Source organism: Chinchilla lanigera, unplaced genomic scaffold (genome assembly GCF_000276665.1).
Source record: "Chinchilla lanigera isolate Chin_1 unplaced genomic scaffold, ChiLan1.0 scaffold00002, whole genome shotgun sequence".
NCBI classification, from domain to species: domain Eukaryota; kingdom Metazoa; phylum Chordata; class Mammalia; order Rodentia; family Chinchillidae; genus Chinchilla; species Chinchilla lanigera.
In genome coordinates, this window is record NW_004955403.1 from 42,478,862 (window position 1) to 42,498,176 (window position 19,315).

The 19,315-nt window shown below is 38.7% G+C and overlaps 1 protein-coding gene across 2 annotated transcripts in view; it reads right to left on the minus strand.

Moving 5' to 3' along the window:
* The window catches only part of Psd3 (pleckstrin and Sec7 domain containing 3), a 500,607-nt gene that overhangs the window by 36,154 nt on the left and 445,138 nt on the right, over positions 1-19,315 (minus strand). For both annotated transcript variants that reach the window (XM_005373608.2, XM_005373613.2), the window contains 2 exons: positions 9,845-10,002; positions 7,087-7,231 (listed from right to left, as the gene is read on the minus strand). In XM_005373608.2, coding sequence (XP_005373665.1) covers positions 7,087-7,231; positions 9,845-10,002 — 303 coding nt within the window. The remainder of the gene's footprint in view (positions 1-7,086; positions 7,232-9,844; positions 10,003-19,315) is intronic.

Sequence of the window (19,315 nt, forward strand, 5' to 3'; positions counted from 1 at the left end):
GTTCGGTTCCCGGTACCGGAGAAAAACCAAAAAAAAAAAAAAAAAAAAAAGATAAGTGGTCTTTTCAGACTCGGGACAGCTAAATTTGCAATAGCACAACAAAGAAAGACCAAATAGAATTCCCTCCATTTTGTCTGCGTTTCTGCATTTCTTCAGAGATGCATGAGTGCATCCCTCAAGATGAGACGATACTAACAAAAGATTTCAGAGGAGGCAGAGAAATGCATCTGACAATATTTAAAGAAAGAGCATAGAGAAAGGAAATGGTATGAACTCATGAATTCCGCTTTAAACCGGGAAGTAATAATTTAAAAGTGATACTGAAGGATTAGACACAAAAAATTTCTGTTATAATATCAACAGATTTAAATTCGTAGGGCCTTTGATAATATATATAATGACACTGTACCTAAAAGAAAAGTTTGAGATGTTTCCTGAGACTTCAGTTTTTTTCAGATAAGGGCCTAAAATCCAAAACATACGAGGAATTTAATTTAACGGTAAGAAAATATATAACCTTATAGAAAAAGGGGCAAAGGACCCTGGTATGGTTTGAATGTGCCCTCTCTAAAATTTCTGTTGAAACTTTATTCTGTGGGGCATTTGGGGAGATCATTAGGTCATAGGGCTGCAGTCTCAGGAATGGATTAATGCATTAGAAAACAGTAGAAGAAAGTAGCCTGGGCCTCTTTTAACCCTTCCACCTTTATCTGTGTGAAGACGTATTTGTCCTCTGCAGAGAATGCAGCAATACTGTACCATCTGGAAAGCAGAGCTGGTGTCTTCATCAGTGAACCCACCATTGCCTTTGGCTTCCAGCCTTAAGAAGTGTGAGAAATTAATTTTTGTTCTTTATAAATTACCCAGTCTGCAATATTTAGTTATAGTAGCAGAGACAGACTAAGAGTAGATCTGAATGGACATCTTTCGAAAGACAAACAACTGGCCAACAACTTTTCTTTTAGGTACAGTGTCATTATATATATTATCAAAGGTCCTACAAATTTAAATCTGTTGATATTATAACAAATTTTTCTGTGTATAATATTTCAGTATCACTGTTAAATTATTACTTCCCAGTTTAAAGCAGAATGAAAAAAAAGCATAACATTCTTAACCATCAGGGAAATGCAAATTGAAGTCATGAGGGCATTATCAATGCCTCACACCTGCCAGACGGGCCATTCTGTAAAGATATAAGTGTTGGCAAAGATAGGAAGAAAAGAGAATCCATACTGGTAGGAGCGTAAATGAATGCAGACACACACTCAAAAAAAACAATAAGGAGGTTCCTTAAAAAACTAAAAACACAATTACCATATGACTCAGAGAGGAGCTCAATTCTAGGTAGATATCTAAAGAAAATGAAATTAACGTCTCAAAAAGACATATGTACTTCACAGTCACTGCAACATTATTCACAATAGCTAAGATATCAATGTAGCTCAAGTGACCACGAACACATCCATTCATAGCGGACATGTGCTAATATATACAATGGACATCAGCCTTAAAAAAGAAGCACATCCCGTCATGTGCGGCAGCATGTGCAAGCCTAGGTGAGGGCATGTTGAGTGAAAGAGGCTAGGAATAGGAAGACAAATACTGTATGATTTCACTTATATGAGAAATCTTTTTTTTTTTTTTATTTTTTGTGGTACTGGGGATTGGACTCAGCCTTGTGCCTGGTAGGCAAGTACTCTGCCACTGAGCTACATCCCCAGCCGTGTATGTGAAATCTTAAAACAAAAATAATACTGATAGAAGTAGAGAGTAGAATGGATGTTTTAAAGGCTGAGGGTCAAAGGGCTTGGGGAGATATTTCCAAAGAACCCACATTTCAGTTAGAATAAGGCTGAGAATACCGTATATCATGGTGACTATAGTTAGTAAAAATGTGTATTTCAAAATTGCTAAATTTCCTATTTCTCACCACTAAACATGAGTATGTGAAGTGACAGATATTAATTAGCTTGATTTGATCATTCCAGAAAGTATACATATTTCAAAACATCATACTGTAAGCCACAAATACATACAATTATAATTTGTCAACTGAAATTTTAAATAGATTTATTTTTTCCTACTTACACAGTGATTTGAGGGAAATTTCTATTTTCTCTTTTCTCAAATTTAACTTTATTTGTTTTTCAAACAGGGCCTTGCTAAATTGGCCAGGGTGGGCTTGAACCCCTCTGCTTAAATGATCCTCCTGACTCAGCCTCCCAAGTAGCTGGGTTTATAGGTGCACACCACCAACAGTGCTGGCTTTATTTTACGTTTGATTAGCATGCATTGCCTCTACATATAAATGTGATTTCAGTGTGGTATTTCAACACATGAAAGCAGTATCACTGACCAAATACATTCTTCTTTTAGTCACCATCTCTCCCTCCTCCTAACCTCTAGTGATTACTAATCTCCATTCAGGTTGATGTTTTTAAACTCGCACATATGACAGGACATGTGACACTTGTCTTACTGTCTGGCTCATTTCATTTAATATAATGTCCTCCAGTTCCATGAATGCTGCCAAAATGACAGAATTTCCTTCTTCTTTATGGCTTAATAATATTCCACTGCATATCAAGCACTACATTTTCTGGATCCATTCATGCATGGACAATGGGCCCATAGTTGAGTTTACACCTTAGTGACTGTGAACAGTAGCACCATAAAAAACATGGACACACAGGTATCACTGGTATGATTTCATTTCCTTTATATATCCAGAGGTGAGATACCTGGAACACATGCTAGATCTGCTTTTGGATTTTTAATGAACTCAATTTTCATAGTCTAATTTCATCTCGATGGGGATAGGCAACGCGGCTGCTCCAGAGCCTGTGGTGGTCAGGGTGGAACTGTAGCGGAGCTCTCCTGTCCTGAGATACAGCGCAGGCCCAGGCTATGACACCAGCTCTCTACCTTTTATACCAACCCTAAGACTCAGCACTTCTCAAGGAGAGAAAAATGAAAGAAAAGCCATAAAAACAAAAGGCAGAGACAACACACAGCTGCAGAGAAGAAAGGACAAGAGAAGTGGGAGGGAGGAAGCCCTGAGAGAGGGTAGGAGGCGCCAGGTGGGAGAAGACATTCACCTGCCACAAGCCCTTTGCACACCTGCCGTGCATCAGCCACTCTGCATGTGCTGGGGGCAAGAACATGGAACGGCCACAGTGTCACCATCAATTTCCTTCTTACCCAACTGGGTCACAGAGCACTCTAAGACTCCTAAAGAGAGCTGGACTCTTGTCCCTTTTGAACTCTTCATCTTGGAAGAATAGAGACGCAGAGAGTTCAAGTACTTGCTAGGGCAGCAGGCCCGTTCGCCCAACCTTTATTTATAAACTCACTTCAGAACAACCTTCCCAGAGCCAACGGGCTGTTGAAAGCACAAACTTGAACACACTGTATTTCGCCAGGCACCATGGCACACGCCTAAAATCCTAGCACTACTGGAGGCTGAGCCAGGAGGACTGCAAGATAGTCTGGACAATTTAGCAACTTGGCAAAAATCTGTCTCAAAAAGGAAGTAGGGAGGGAGGGAGGCATGGAGGACCAGGATGTATCTAGATGGTTTTAATCCCCAGCACAGCAAACAAAAACAAAACACTGCATTTCAAGGCTTTCAGACTTCTTCATAAACTCCATCCTGCCTAACATGCCTTCTCTCCGCAGTTCTCGCAGGGTCAGGCTGCACTCAGGCCTACATGCCTTGCTCCAAGTGCCAATCCAACTGGCATTAGGTACTCCAGACCTCACAACACTTTTTTTCTGTGTTCCTACAGAAGCTGGATGTCTCTACAACTTGCTTATTACAAACATACTCTCATCTATGCATTCATTTTACTTCCTTTACTGATTATAAACTCTTTGAAGGCAAAGAGGATCATGTAACCCTACCTTTAACCCTCCAGTGTCTAGCACAATGCTAACTGGATGAGAAGCAGATATACCTTCTGGTCTGCATTAACATGTAAAGCTCTCAAAAGTAAGAGCTAAACAGTGGTGTGAATCTGTGGCGCACAGGCTGCAGTGGACTACCTGTTATCACTGAAAGCTCTAAAAGGTTCACTACCATGAGTTAACACAATTGCTTTGTCTTTCTAATGCCCACCATACTGAGTAGAGTATCTGATACATTGCTCAGTAAACAGAATTAAATAATAGTTGGGTTTGGTGGTGCATGTAGCTATTGAAGAGGCTGAGGTGGGAAAACCACAAATTCAAGGCTACCTTAGCAAGACCTGCTCAAGATTAAAACAAACAAACATTTTAATAATGGAGGGCGGAGGCAGTTTAGCACTCCCTGTGTTTAATGCTTAGCACTACAAGAAAACAGAAAGTGAAAGTAAAGAGCAGCAAGATCAAGTGGCTTTCTCTGGACTGTCTTAAAGGAGACACAATTTATAAGATGATGACATTTCTAGTAATCAGGAATCCCATTTATCAGAGTAACTGCTGAACTTGGAGCCCTATACAATAAAGAACATCTGCCTTGAGTCAGTTTGAGTAGGGCTATTGCTAGAACCATCCCTGGAAAGATTTTGCATTATTATTTCACATTTAAGACACCTTAAAGAGCTTAAGCAGTGACTTCTACATGATTCAGTTAATTGTTTTATTGGACACTGATTGAAGCGAAGGCGAACCTCTTACAGCTTTCAATGATTATGAACAGCCCACTGTGGCACGCATGCCGTAAGTTCACCATCACTGCCCCAATGTGAATTAAACACAGAAATGGATAATCCATCTATCTCCCCTGGAAAAGTGTGATCACTGTTTATGGCAACGCCAAGGAGTCTAGACTACAACCTACTGATGAAAGTGAGTCAGAAAGATAAGGGACACAGTTGGACCACATTTTAGCCAGAACTGTGAAAGAATTAGAGGCAGGAAAGATTAAAGTCAGAGAGACCCAAAGGGGCCACGGATCAGTTTATTCCAAAGTGGAGTGTATCTACCTTAGGCCAGATGATCCACTGGGGAGAATGTTTACAATCAGCAATGAGATATGATTTGTGTTTTACACAAAACACTCTTGCATCTTGTAACTGTACTTTGTTTATGAGTTCAAGAGATTTTTAGTGAATTCCTTAGGCACTGGGAGATGGTTATGGTCACTGTCTGGGGTAAACCCCAGGGGAGAGAGAGGGATGGAGGGCACTTTAGTGTGAGAAGACCCCACAGCACTCCCCTTTGTTTCTGACCTGTGTTCATCCTACAGCCTGGACCCGAAGAGATAATATTTAGTATCTAGTGATTATCCATTTGGTCACGTTTTTACAGGGCAGTGGCTGGAACTCAAGGAAGAAAACAGAGCTAAGTAGATACCTGTTAGGAACAGTGACTTGGTGAGGTTCAAGATCAGGCATGAAGGACCTCAGAGACTGTCCTAGTGCACGTATCTCAGTGCCACCTGTACTGCTAGGGGGTGGTCCCCCGGGTGTGCGAGAGAGATACGTGTTTCCTGGCACCTGCCTGGATCCAAACTGCCTGCCAGGCCTGGGAAATGGGGATTTTATACAAGTTCCCAGATAATTCATACGTATACTCATGTTTGGAAGTAACTGCTTTGGTGGGTATAGAAGGAGGTCCTAAATAGGTGGGGGGCCGTGAACGTCAGAAAGAGGAAAAATCCCAGAATTTCCAAACTTGTCTGTCCACCCCCAGCAGGAGAAGAAAAATGTGTTCCGGCTGCATTGCCATTAAAAACAACTTGAGAAGCAGACTCCTACACAGTGAGTTGTTCCGAAAGAGCTGTGCTGTGCTGACAATAATCAATTTTAATAATTGAGGCTAATATGTTTTGGACAGAAGACAAGAATAAATTAAAGAAAAGCTCAGAAATGACAGGGTGATGAATAACGTGTCTCAAAAGTACCAAACAATCTTTTAATTGAATGTTAAATTTTTTTGCCAGCCCTGTTTTATCTTTTTCTCCAGCAGGGTACTCACACCGTTATAAATTTTGTAAACTGAAATATCCAAGAGGTTTTGGTGTTTAGGGATCATGGCCTGGCTGTGGGTGAGTTGAAAGGCAAGACAGACAGTCTCAGATGCAGAACTACTCCTGAGCTAAGACAGGGGTCCTCAATAGCAGGGGCTGGGCTTTGACCTCAGAAGATATTTGGCAATGTTTGGAGCCATTTTGGGTGGCGACAACTGCATGTGTGTGTGTGGTGGGGAGTCGTTGGTATCTGCTAAGTAGAAACTGGGGTATTTGTCAACATCCTACAGGGCATAGGAGAGTCTTCTACAAAAAGAATGATCCAAGCCAAAATGTCAAGAATGGCTAAGGCAAGAGCGATCAGACTAAAGAGAACTAGTTTGCACGGGAGTCGAGAAATCAGGGGTGTCTCCGGACCCGTATTTCAGGATCTGCTGGCCCCTTGCTGTGATCAGCACAGATATCTCCCAAGAGGCTCTGCTCTCAGGGAGGTCACCTATCCCAAACAGGCTCGCCAGGCTGAGTCAAAAACTTCATTCCTTTTGAAACCCATTCTCCATCACATGCTTGGTTTTACATATTGCTTTCTAAACTGTCTTATCACTTTCAGTAGTAAAATATCTTTTAAATGTTCTACTCAGTTCTGCCTGAGTAGGGGAGGCCCTTGCCCACCACACTGCACAGAGGGGATCCTTAAGGTGTTTTTATACTCCTACCACCAAATATGATCAACACTTAATAAAATGAACTGAATGAATGAATGAATACATGAATGAATGAAATGCTTGCTTGGATATTATCTTAGCATTAGCCACTTAATGGAAAATTAAGAGTTGTTAAAAAACCAAAGCCAAACAAAAAACAGGCAAATACTACTGAAGTACAGAGTCCAGCATATTACATTTTGCCCAACTTATATAATGTGGTCCTACACAGCAAAGCTTTTATCTGCCCTCAAAATATAGAGTACTACTCAAATATAAATACTAATAAGATTACAATCTTATTAGTACAAATACTAGTAATAGTACTAATAATTAGTACTAATTATACTATATTATACTAATATTACTAATAATTAGTACTAAAATGTACTAATAATTAGTCCAAATACTAATAAGATGACACACCTGAGATAGCTTTGTTGTAGTAGCAGGCAGAAGTGGGCGGCTAAACTTCTTTTGAGAACCAATGGCTGCTGGAAACGGAGGGGCAGAAAATACGGCGGCGACACAGTTGATTTTGTTTATCCACCCCTGCATTTCCTCTGGACTCCTGTGAGAAATATAGACATTTATGTTAGCAAATTTCCACATCCACGCACATCATACTTTGCCCACCACATCCCCAGCAAAACTTCACTGGGGATCAACATTCTCCATAGTGATCACTGAGGAAGTACAAGGCTCGGGAACCTATGATCATCAGAGTCTAATACTGATTATCCCCTTAATATACAGAAGGACTTTCTGTTTGATACTAGGTTAGGTTAAAAACTAGCTAAACATGGACTCATCTCTTCTAATCACATAATTTTATTTTGGAATTCAACTGAGGCAGAGATTAATAAAGAGAATACAAAAGGCTATATCCACTTTGGAAAACAGTTTGATAGTTTCTTCGAAAGTTAACTATAAATTTATCATACACCTCAGCATTTCTATTCCTATGTAGGTACACCAGGAAAATAATAGTATATAACTACTATATACTATTATTATGTATATAGTATATTATATGCTTAATAGTATATAAGCATGTGTATGTCAATAGTTATGTCATCCTTATTTCTAAGGATCAAAACGTGGAAATGAAATCCAAATGCCCAACAACTAGCGAATGGATAAACAAATTGTAGTAAATCTATACAATAGGATAGATTCAATAAAATGATGAAGTACTGCAGCATGGATGAATGCCCAAAACTTATGTGAGGTGACAGAAGCCAGGTATAAAAGATTACATATTATATGATTCCATTTACATGAAATGTGCAGGACATGCAATAAAGAATCAAAAAAGTACAGTACTGCATGTGTGGGGCTGCAGATGAGAATGGGGAGTGAATGTAAAATAGGAACAGGGATTTCTCTGGAATATTGGGAGTGTTCCAAGACCGGATTGTGGTGATGGCTATATCATTTGTAAGTTCATTAAAAATCACAGAAGCATATATATATTTATTTATTTACTTCAAAGAGAATTTTAAAAAATGACAAAAATGATACAGAATTTTAAAACAATATGATAGGAAATTAAGTACAGTTATTATATTGCATATTGTTATCTTCAAAGTAGTTGCTCAGATTACCAGATATAGACATGCAAAATTGATCAAACAATATGAGCATTAACTGTTTCTTTCAAAAACAAGTGAAAATTTATGATATATAAAGTATAGCCTAGGAAAGACTGCTAAAATCCACCTTAGAGGAGGTGGAAATCAATGTCATAATCATATTGTTAACTTATGTGTCATTATATATGAAAGGATAGCCTTTAACAGATGTTTATAAATTCAAAAATGAGTGGTAGAAATGGGCATGAACCAAGAAAGATTTTTCATCATGTATACAGTCATAAAGAAAAGATGAAAAAATGTTAGCCAAATCTGAAATCATTTCCTTTACTGATTACACTGGAAGAAACCCCACTAAGAGACCATAGTACGGATCAACGCCTCACTGTACCTTATATGCCTCCCTAGTGTGATTACTCCAATTTCAACTGACTGACTTCTGCATCAATCCAACCTGAAAACTAGACTTTCTTGTGTATTATAACAGGGTATTTTAGACTTAAAAAATAATGTAGAATAGAATCATCTGAAAGACGCTTTATGCCTAATAACTGTACCCATGAGTCTAGCTATGAGTCCCGTTGTGGTGTTAAATATCCTATTCCCACACTCAGAAAACCCTACTTGTTTTCCTGTATCACCTGATGCCAGCAATTGTATACTCTTCAAAGTTCAATACCCAAAGAATACCAGATGTTGTTCCCGTTTATTTTTTTGATGTCACATTGCTTGATCAACAACCACATGTGTGCTTGAATTTACTACTTTCAATGTCAAATTTTAATCCTAGCATCAACTGGGGTCAGATGATAGTACAAAGTAGATTTTGAAGTCAAGTTGAAGCCACGAATGATTTAACACTGTCTACTGGACACTATGTGTGACCTCTACTGAAATTCCTGCTTTTCGAAGCTCTATTCTGAAAATCCAAAGCTTCTCACTTCGCAAATCCAGAATCCCTCATGTGGAATGCTCTACTTCTAATCAGAAGGCTGTTCTTAGACCTCTTATGAAACTGGTAATGTATCCCTTTCCACGTTCACAATATGATTTCATGTTTTCCTAGTACAGTCACAGGTTACTAGCAATCAGAAGGGAAACTAGAACAAAATTTAAAATTTATACTTACAGAACAGTATACACATACCAAGAGCACTGTGAAGTGTTTTGTACACTTAACTCATTTAATCATCACCAGATATATATGAGGTAAACACTACTACCTACAGTAGCAACAAGGTAAGGATTAAAGAGGTTAAAAATTACGTGTTGTGAGAGCTAGGAAATACTGATTCAAATCCACGCCTGTATTACTCATTTTGTGAGAGAACATGTCTACTACAACTCTCATTTTATTGATAAACAAACTGAGTTCGAGGGATGACAAGCAGCTAATTAAAGTCACAGGGATACTAATGACATATGGCAGCAAGGTCCCTAACGTTTATGTGAGTCATCTCAGGTAGTTATGGCTCTGACTCCAATTCAAAAAATTTTCCCTACAGAGCCAGATTATACTCCTTAGTACAAAACGGTAGCAACGAAGCTAAAAACTAAACACAAATAAGAACCGAAGCAAAAAGACATACTGTGTTTGAAAAAGCAAGACCCTCCAGTCGGCAGTTTTGAGTTTAAACACATTTGGCTTCTTCTCATAGTCCGTGGCCTTGGACGCCAGGGCGTGGTGCACACTCACGGCATTTTTCAAGTCCTCCTCAGACAAGGCCTTCTCCGGCTTATATTCATCCTACAGGTTGATACAAAGAAAACAGACAAGAGGATCAGATTTCAACTTCTCTCTTTAAAAGCTGTAACTACAGGAAAGCATTTTAGAGAAATCCATGCAAGTACATGAGAAAAGGGAACTGAATGGTGAATAAAACTTTGCAAATCCCTAAATGCCACAGAATAGCATGTTGTTTGAAACAACTGTTGTTTGAAACAACTATCTCACAATCTAGATAACTGAGGGACATTTTACCAAAAGCTAATATATAATAATTAAGGCAGAAGGAGGATTGTCATGCATATGTTGGGTCCAAAAGTGTGGCTCTGCTTTCTAGGTCAAATGGACAAATGCAAAAGCTCACAGATACCAACAGAATCATCTTGCCCATGGAAACAGTGCCACTGTATTTTTTGCTCTAGCAGCATAACATTTTTCTACTGCTTTTGGGGAGTGAATATTATCAAGCAAAAAATGAACACTAAAATGATTTCTCTAGCTCTTCTGTTCAAAAAATGGAAAATAATTTAATGAACAAGAGAAAGCTTAATTCAATTATAAATCAGTGAAAAATATAGGCAAAATTATATGACAAGAAAGGTATCGTCTATAAGCAATGTTATGTTTGGAAAAAAACTGCACAATGCATCAAGTTTAAAAAGATTCCTCTCTATGGCATTCTTTCAAACAACAACACTAACAAAAATCTCAACAGAAATAATTAGAATTTTTATTATTTCCCGTAGCTCCTGGGTTTATTAGAATAAAAGAGGCTCAACACGGTGTAAATATACTACCCATATGCTGCATGTGCTACAAACTTACAAGAGATGTTTTCTAGAGTTTAAGGCCCCTCTTCCTATATTTTACCAAAAAGGAGATATGAAGGTAAGTAAACTGGCATTTATCCTGTAAAGAACACACGCACGTATGCACACACGCACTTGCACTCCCCCACCCATATAGACACTTTCTAATCAGCAATGAAAGTCTAAAGGAACACTATCTGTTCTCTTTTTACAGTCCGGTCTTACAAGTTTTCAGAAAAATAATTACAGTCCCCCATATCTTCCCTCCTTTTCATCAATAGTATCCATAAATCAAGCAATTTAAATGGGTCATTATCCTTAAGTCAAACTGAGTAAAAAGTAAACAGGCCTTTGATCTTTAATGATCACACTCAATGAGTTTGGACAGCTAAAGGTTTTGCCTCTAAAATATGAAGTGCATGCCACTAACAATATAATGATTACTCAAATGTGTAATGCCAGATGAGAGAGTTTCTACGTTAGGACTGTAACAAGTCTTCAGAGTTCAGAAGCTTCAGTGTTTATAAAAACTGTCGTCGAAAATGACAGCCATGGAGCTGGGGATATAGCTCAGTAGCACAGTGTCAGGCCCTGAATTTGATTCCCGGCACACACACACACACACACACACACACAAACACACACACACAAAATGACAGCTTTCTAGAGAGGTAGGATGAATATAGGAACATAAAAAGAAAATATTAAAATAAATCCAATAGCTTTATATGTATCTGCTTTCCTTTGGTTACAATTAATTTATACAAATATTTTGAGGTCTTTCTTATTCTTTTTTGAATAGATTATTTTTTTTGCTTTCAATGATTTAGTACTCCAAATTCATGAATCTCTTTCCAAGGGAAGTTTTATTAGAGTAGAACTATCAAGTAGATTTACCCTGACTACAAAATTCCCTCTCTGGCCTTAGGATTTACTGTTGTAGAATCCTGCAAGTCTGGCCCTTCACCCAAGGTAACAACTTCTTTTCCAAATAGGAATCTGAGGGGCATAAATAATGGAGGGGAGATAAATGACTGGGGCCAAAATTGCCTTTAGAGAATTTATATGCAGCCTCTGTTCCATGTATACTGATCTGCTACCATATCTAATGTTAGCATAGAAATTGGATTGGCATAGAAATTAGCCAAGAAATTAAATTGAGTTGGCATAGAAATTAGCCTAGACATGTATATACACCTTTTTCCTATTGTAGGTTCACAGTTAGAGCTTTTATCTTAATCTTTCCAATTTTCCTTTGGGCTTTTTGGTTTTATTTTAATTTCTTAATATGATTACTTGTTTTTCCTATTTCTTTTTTAATTAAGGAAAAGTTGAAGACTATAATGTTTTCTGAGTATTATTATACCATATAACATAGTTTGGGAATAAAACTATTTTTTCCTTGCTAAAAGGGTACAAGAGGTCTTTATTATCCTTGCAAGGTAATGGTTCTTCCTGAATATTGCTTTATTTCCTAGCTGTTACCTCTTTTCCTTTATATCTGAGTGAATAGTTCACAGTAACTACTTTTACGTATTCATTTTGTTTGCTCATAAACCCAGGTAAACTAAAGTCCATTTCCACATTTTATTGAAAATGCCTTGACACAGACCAGCAAACTAACCTTCTAATTGCAAAACTCAAAAAATTTTTTTTGGTTTTCATCTTATGGCAACTGAAGAAATCTAAGCCATTCTTCAAAGTCTTTCTTGGTTTCTTCCTGCAATCTAATCCTCGTTTCTCTCCTCTCTCTCTGGCCGTTATTTGGCTATCTCCTCTTCAGCCTGCCCTTGAAACATTCATTCTGCACTTGGCCCTCTTCCTTTCTCATTCTATAAGTACTCCTTGGTATGATCACAACTACCTCATGGTTTCGGCTTCCACTTACATCATGTCTATCAAATTGCTATGGGTGAATAACAGACACAAGACTAATCTGTAGCTATTAATTCTGAGTGACTTAGACCTCATCTTTTGGAGGCACTATAATTGTACTTGGAGCATATTGTGTCTGTTAATATTTTCACTTAAAACCAAGCTTAAAGGATGACATTCTTAGACTACTCTAAAACTGCACAGAATTTTAAAATGTAACACAGATCTAAGTAAAATCCCACAGTAATTGCCACCTTTTGGTGTGATTTGAAGATGGTTTTCCCCTTAAACCCATGGAGGAATTTAAACTCCAAAATCTTAGGGTAATGGTATTAAGAGAGTGGAAATGCATTCAGGTATAATACTTAGACATGGGGCAGGGGACTCTGGGAAGAAATTAGATTAGGACATTAGGGTACAGCCCCCATGACTGATAAGGAGAGGGAGAGAGATCACATAAAGATACACACATATGCCTACAGGGTAGGGTGTGGCCCACAGGGGGTTTTGCTAGTGTTGCTGCTATCCTGCTTATACCATGTGCCTTCAGAGCTATGAGCCAACATAAACCTCTTCCTTTGTAAAGTTGCCTGCCTCAGGTACCTCATTATAAAAATGAAAACTTGATTAGTAATCCTTTACTGAACAGTATCAATAGTTTTTGAAGAGGTCTCTATTGTAAAGTGGCTTCTTTAGTTTATCTTAGAACAGAACAATTATACTCCACTGGGCAGAAATGGAAGATAGCATCTATTTAGGTAGGCTTAAACTGAAGTCTAGGAATTTTAAGTCTAGCAAGCTTATACTTTTCTTGTTAATAGTAAAATCATTTTGTGATTTTTTTAAAAACAGCCAAATATAAACCTTAAAGTATGCTCAGTATCCTAAATTCTTACTAGACAATGAAGCTCTGAGCCCAGGGGAAAAAGAGCAAAACCTGGGGAAGAGTGGAAACATTAGAGCTGACAACTGAATAAAAAGAAAGGACTATATCTTCTCCAGTTCATTCTGATATCTTTTCCACTACAAAATTAGAAAATAGTCTCTAATCTTCTAAATGAGGAGATTAGAAAGAAAGCAACAAGGGATAAATTATCATAATCAAATCATTTCAAACCGAAGGCTATTTGCCATAAACTAAATGTGACACAGAAAGCAAGATAAATCCAATCAAGAAATTTTCTTGTAAGAAAATGCTCCATGACATCTAATTACTATCCATTTTCTCAAACAAATGAAGGGTGAAAATGACACCTAACAACATATTACTCTCCCATGTTCTCTGCCATCTGCACTTTTTTATCTCGTATGATTCATTAGAGTGGCACTCTACCACCCTAATAAACACCAAAAGTATGAGTTCACGGTGCTGTTTACTTCAAACCCATGTAAAACGTGCAATGAAAAATTTTCTTTTCCAAGATGTGCGCTAATTACATCTCTTGTGAAGCTGAATCGTAACACCTTCGCATAAAAATCACCTGACATATTCACAAATAATTAGCATCAAGTCTGAAATTTTGTATTCTCAGTTGATATAAAGTACAATTTGGAAAGTGACCAAATTTTAATTGAAATTCATCAACATCAATTAAAAACATATTCAGATTCTGGTTTTCAAAGCATTATTTATCTCATGCCCTATTAAATAGGTAAGGCTAATACATGTAATTAAAACTATTTTTTTGAAAAGTTGAAATAGCCTTGATTTCCTATAGACTATAAAAAGAGGAATTAAGAATGCTCTTGATTGAAACTATAATGATTTTAATAAAAACACCAGTAATTAACTTGGGATCCCCAGTAACCTATCAATTTCTGATTTTAAAATGGCATTAAAAGTGTTTTTCATAATTTGATGGCTATCTTTTTTTTAAAATACGAGTGCTTCTGATTATCTTTCTAAAAATAATTCAGATTCATACTTCTATTTTTACCAAAGAACAGGGAAACTGTTATGCTTCCACAAATCTGGGAGCTGGTTGGAAATAGCAAGTCAATTGAAAACATGTTTTGGTCCATCGCTCAAATAGGCATATACTGAAAGAATCAATCACAGATTTTAAAGCTGAAAGGAGCCTGGAGCTTCATTTAATCTCATTTTCTCATAGTATATAGACAATGACATAGTCACAAAAACATGCCTGTTAATCCTGTAGAAAAGAGAAGAGAGAATAAATCAAGTCAAAGAATTCACACCTTTCCTTCAATGAAATATGTATGTAGTGTTTTCCTGCTACATTACAATAACATAGAGGCGCTGGCCTGGAGTAGCACTTCGTTATTCATACTGAAACCCACCTCGGCCCACGGACAGCACACAGACATAGTAGGACACAGTTAAGCGTTCTCTTAACAGTGTCTCAGGCATCTGTGAGGTGCAAGAAACTTTCCAGGAAAATCTGACAAGTGAACCAGGAAGTGGGGAACCGGGAAAGGAAGTGGGGACCTATTTTTATCCATTACGCACAAGAAGCAGTTAAAAAGAACACACAATCATCGACAGCCCTTGAAAAAGACAATAGGATTCTCAGTATCTATAGAAACTTAAGGAGGCTTACATTTTTTTTTAAGCAGAAAAGAAAGTCTCAGCACTCACTCTATTACAGCACTCACTTCTATTTTTCAAACTGATTCAACAACTGGGAATGTGATTGGTGGGAGGCTGTTTCTCCTCTCTCCTGGGAGCCAGGCTTCACTAACATTTTGTTAAAGGCTGCTCTGGCATCGCTGTGACTACGTATGCTGTCATGTCTGTCCACAACTCTTCACAGTGACATTGGGTGCTAGGGCTTGGAGGGCCAAGCTAGTATTTAACTCATGTGCTTCCCTGGACAACAGGTATGTGATGGCTGTGGGCATAATGTTTATTGAAAGGAAGAAAGTGATGGAAGGAGTGAAGGAAAGAAAAGGTAGGAAAGGAGATGAAGAGAAAAAGGAAAGAAGAAGGTATAGGAATGAAGGCACAGTGGAAGGGAGGGAGAAGGAAGAAGGGAGAAAAATCAGTGCCAGGGATCTGCAGGACACACAAAGAAAGAGGTCTGAGCCCTGGACCAATCTCACCCTCGCCTGCCCCGAAAGAAGCCACAAACCACTGCATTAGCTTCTCAGGTGGAGACAAAAAGGTGCTCCAGAACAAACCAGTTTGTTTGCAAGGCATTCAAACTGGAATGGTGTTTTTAAGCATAACCCTTAGAGCGCACACTAAGTGTCTCCAGCTCCAGACATGAGGTGTGCTTCTAGCTGTGCTGTCGTTCTATGAATTTATAGCTTTTGAATAATTATGACTAGGACCTGAATATTCTTTGTATAATGGTCACACTTCTCTCCTGGTCTGGATTGTTATCTAAATATGACTAATGGGAACTTTTGGGTGCGATCATTATTCTCCCAAGAGAATAAAGAATAATAAAGAGAATAAAGAAGCTTCAAGGCTTCCTTCACTTTTTAAAATTTTTTGGTATTTACCATTGTTTTGGAGAATGATGTAAGAAGGTCCAGATATCTTCAAAGTATCAAAGGTCATAGGCCAGAAACTTCATTAAAGGAGCTAACAATGGTCCGGGCACATAGGAAAGCAAAAAGAGCTACAGGCGACTCAGCCAGGGATCAGCCTACCCTGGCACTAAGGAGTTCAGCTCATCAGCTCTAACTGGTTGCCATGGTCACTATCTTGGAGGCCAGGAATCTTCTGTAGTTTCTTCTGACCCAAACTCACCTGATTCTACCTATACTTCCAACACTGCAAAAACTCATTTCTAGTTGTATTTTGATAAAACCTTATGGGTGGCTGAAACAAGCCTCTCTTCCAAGTTGCCTAAGGAATGAAGAAAAGAATTTATTAAAGACACAGAGTGCCCAGTAGCGTGATAACATACTAAGTTTTGAGATATAAAGTGATAAGGAGAAATGTATTTTGACTTGCTGTTGGCTACATCCTAAACATAACAGACACTGAAGATTCTCCAGACCCCAGTGTGGTGAATAAAGCAATCAACAGCTGAACTCTGAAGTAATTTACTGCCATCCTCTGAGCAGCCACCTACACTTCCCACTCCCAGCCAATCCATCAGCCACTAGGAGACTTTCCTTAGGGTAGTTCAGTTGTGTCACAACTAGCTCTGCGACAGGAATGTCATCCAAATACTTACAAAAATACCTCCCAGAGAGAAGCTGAGACTGGCAGGGACAGACACAAAGCCGTGACAGAAGCCAATGGGGGACTGTTGGAGCTGCCTGATAGTGAGACTTATCTAAGCGCTTGGCTCGCAGATGACAGAAATGCTAGTAGCAAAACGATAGGAAGTTAATGTCCAACTGTCAACAATGAGGGATCATCAGGATCAACAAGAATTAAATCACTTTTATCATCAGTTTCAGACGTTTCTACTTTTTAAAGCATATGTGAATCATGTTATGTTAAAATAATAATGTGAGGCTTCTCTGCCATGAGCATTTTATATTTCAACAGTAATAATTCACTGCCACCAGGGAACACCTTTCCTAGGCATGAGAGGCTTGGGCTCAAGGGTGCTACAAGCACTAGAAAAAGCAAGGGTAGGAGTATATCCTTCATGCTAAGAAAAAAACCTCTCTATCATAAATGTCTTCTTGTATCTGATCAGTTGTGATACCTCCACTCTGAAATAGTTTGAAGTGAGTAAACATTTAAATCAGCCTCTATGCTGATATTTCATCTTGCAAGTTCTGCCTTAGAGAATTTGGAAATGAATCAATTAGATACCCAAATGTATTTCATGTACCCAATAGTTTTTTTTTCTAATCCTCACCTGTATCCTTGGGTTTAGGGATACTACCTGGTGCTTTTTCACGATGTGATTTTTAAGAGTTTATTAGCCACTGATTAGATAGGACTGTGTTCCTCATGTGCACTGTCAGCCCAGGCTCTGCAGGGAACAGACACTATGTTTATGTATTGCACAGCTCCAATGTGACATTTGTAAATGGTTCTGACATTACTATCTTGATACTCTGCAGGATTAGGTTTTGCTTCAAGTAAGAGGCCTATGTGGGTATGCAGCATTACATGAGGCAGGCAGAAGTGGAAATGAGGTACAGGATGAGGAGGAAGATTGTATGTGACCTAAAAAAGTAAAACAAAGGCTTGGGATAATGTCAGAAAAGACAAAGACTTATTTACTTTAGAAAGAAATCAATAACGGAAGAAAAAAAATTCAGTGGAAATGACACAGATGCTAGGAATCTGCTATTTGCAAAAATCCCAGGAGGAAGGCATCAGAAAAGGGGTAACGGGCTCCTAGAAGGAGGCTGTCTACACACTCCCCACCTTGGTAACCCACCTTTCCCTCCAACCTGGCTTCCACATTTACCACCCCACTAAAGCTACTCTATTAGTAACTTTCTGGTTGCTGAATTCATGAGACACTTTCCAACTCCTATCTTACCTTTTGACCCAACACAATATTTACAAAATCTCTTGATATCATTGGAACCTCTTTCTCTTAGTTTCTGTACCTCTGGTCACACTGTTCGGGTTCCCTCCCAGCCTCTTTGTAGGGCACATGCGAAGTATCTGTGTGCCCTGAGTCTATTCTCCTTCTCCTTTTCTCTCTACAAAATCTGAGTGACATCATTCACTCCCAAGACTTAAATGAGCAACTAGTTGTTGACAACTCTGGATGTATACTTTTAGGCTCTCTCCTAGATGTGAATACACATAATTTCTTATTGAACATATCCACTTATTATTCCACAGACATTTTGAATTCAATATCTCAAACTGAAATCTCCAGTTAATCTGCTTTTCCCTTCTTAATATCCCTCTCTAGTTCAAGGTAATCTGGGGCATATGCCTCTAGTCTAATTTGCTACCAATCTAGTCTCCGTTCTATAGCCAGACATATCTTTCTAGGACACTGTATAAATATGGTTTTATTTCTCTCCATGTGAAACATTGATAGCCGTATCCTGCTCTGAGATAGACTCAACTCTTTACCATGGCTTTTAGGGAACTCCATAATCTGCCTTCAACCTTTTTTTTCAACACCTTTTATACTCCCTTGGGTGAGTAGCTTCCCAAGCATGTGCTGGTTTCTCACCTTTAAGAATTTACACAGGTTTGTTCCTGTCTGAATCCTCCTGTTATAATAGTCTGAATCCTGTTATAGTCAGAGTTTTGTGAAGGAACAGATTTAACACAAGACACACAGTTTGTAGGATTAGTTTATAATGTTCACCCAAAAAGTCAAATGCAGAAAAGTGCAAAAGATCTGTCTGCATGCTAGAGACCCAAAGAATCCAGCTGAGGGCCTGGATCCCACGGCACTGTCTTCCATGAGTCCCTGTCAAGGATCTGCACTCGTAAGGCTCAAAGGCCAGCGGTGGAAGCTAGAAAGTGTGCCAGCGGGGTGAAGGATCTGTGCCACCAGGCTGAGGGATCTGCACTGGAGTCAGGTAGTGACTCTCAAGGCAAAGGCCAGAGCTCCCTTGAAGGGAATGGCAGCCATCTTCAGTGACAGTTGACGGGAATGGCAGCCATCCTCAGTGACAGTGACAGGCTTGACCCAAGATCCTCCTCAGAGAACAGCCAACAGGCGAGTTGTATCAGGAAAACCAGTGTGACACGCTTCTCCAGGAAAAGCAACAGCATCCATCTTCTCCTCCCGTTG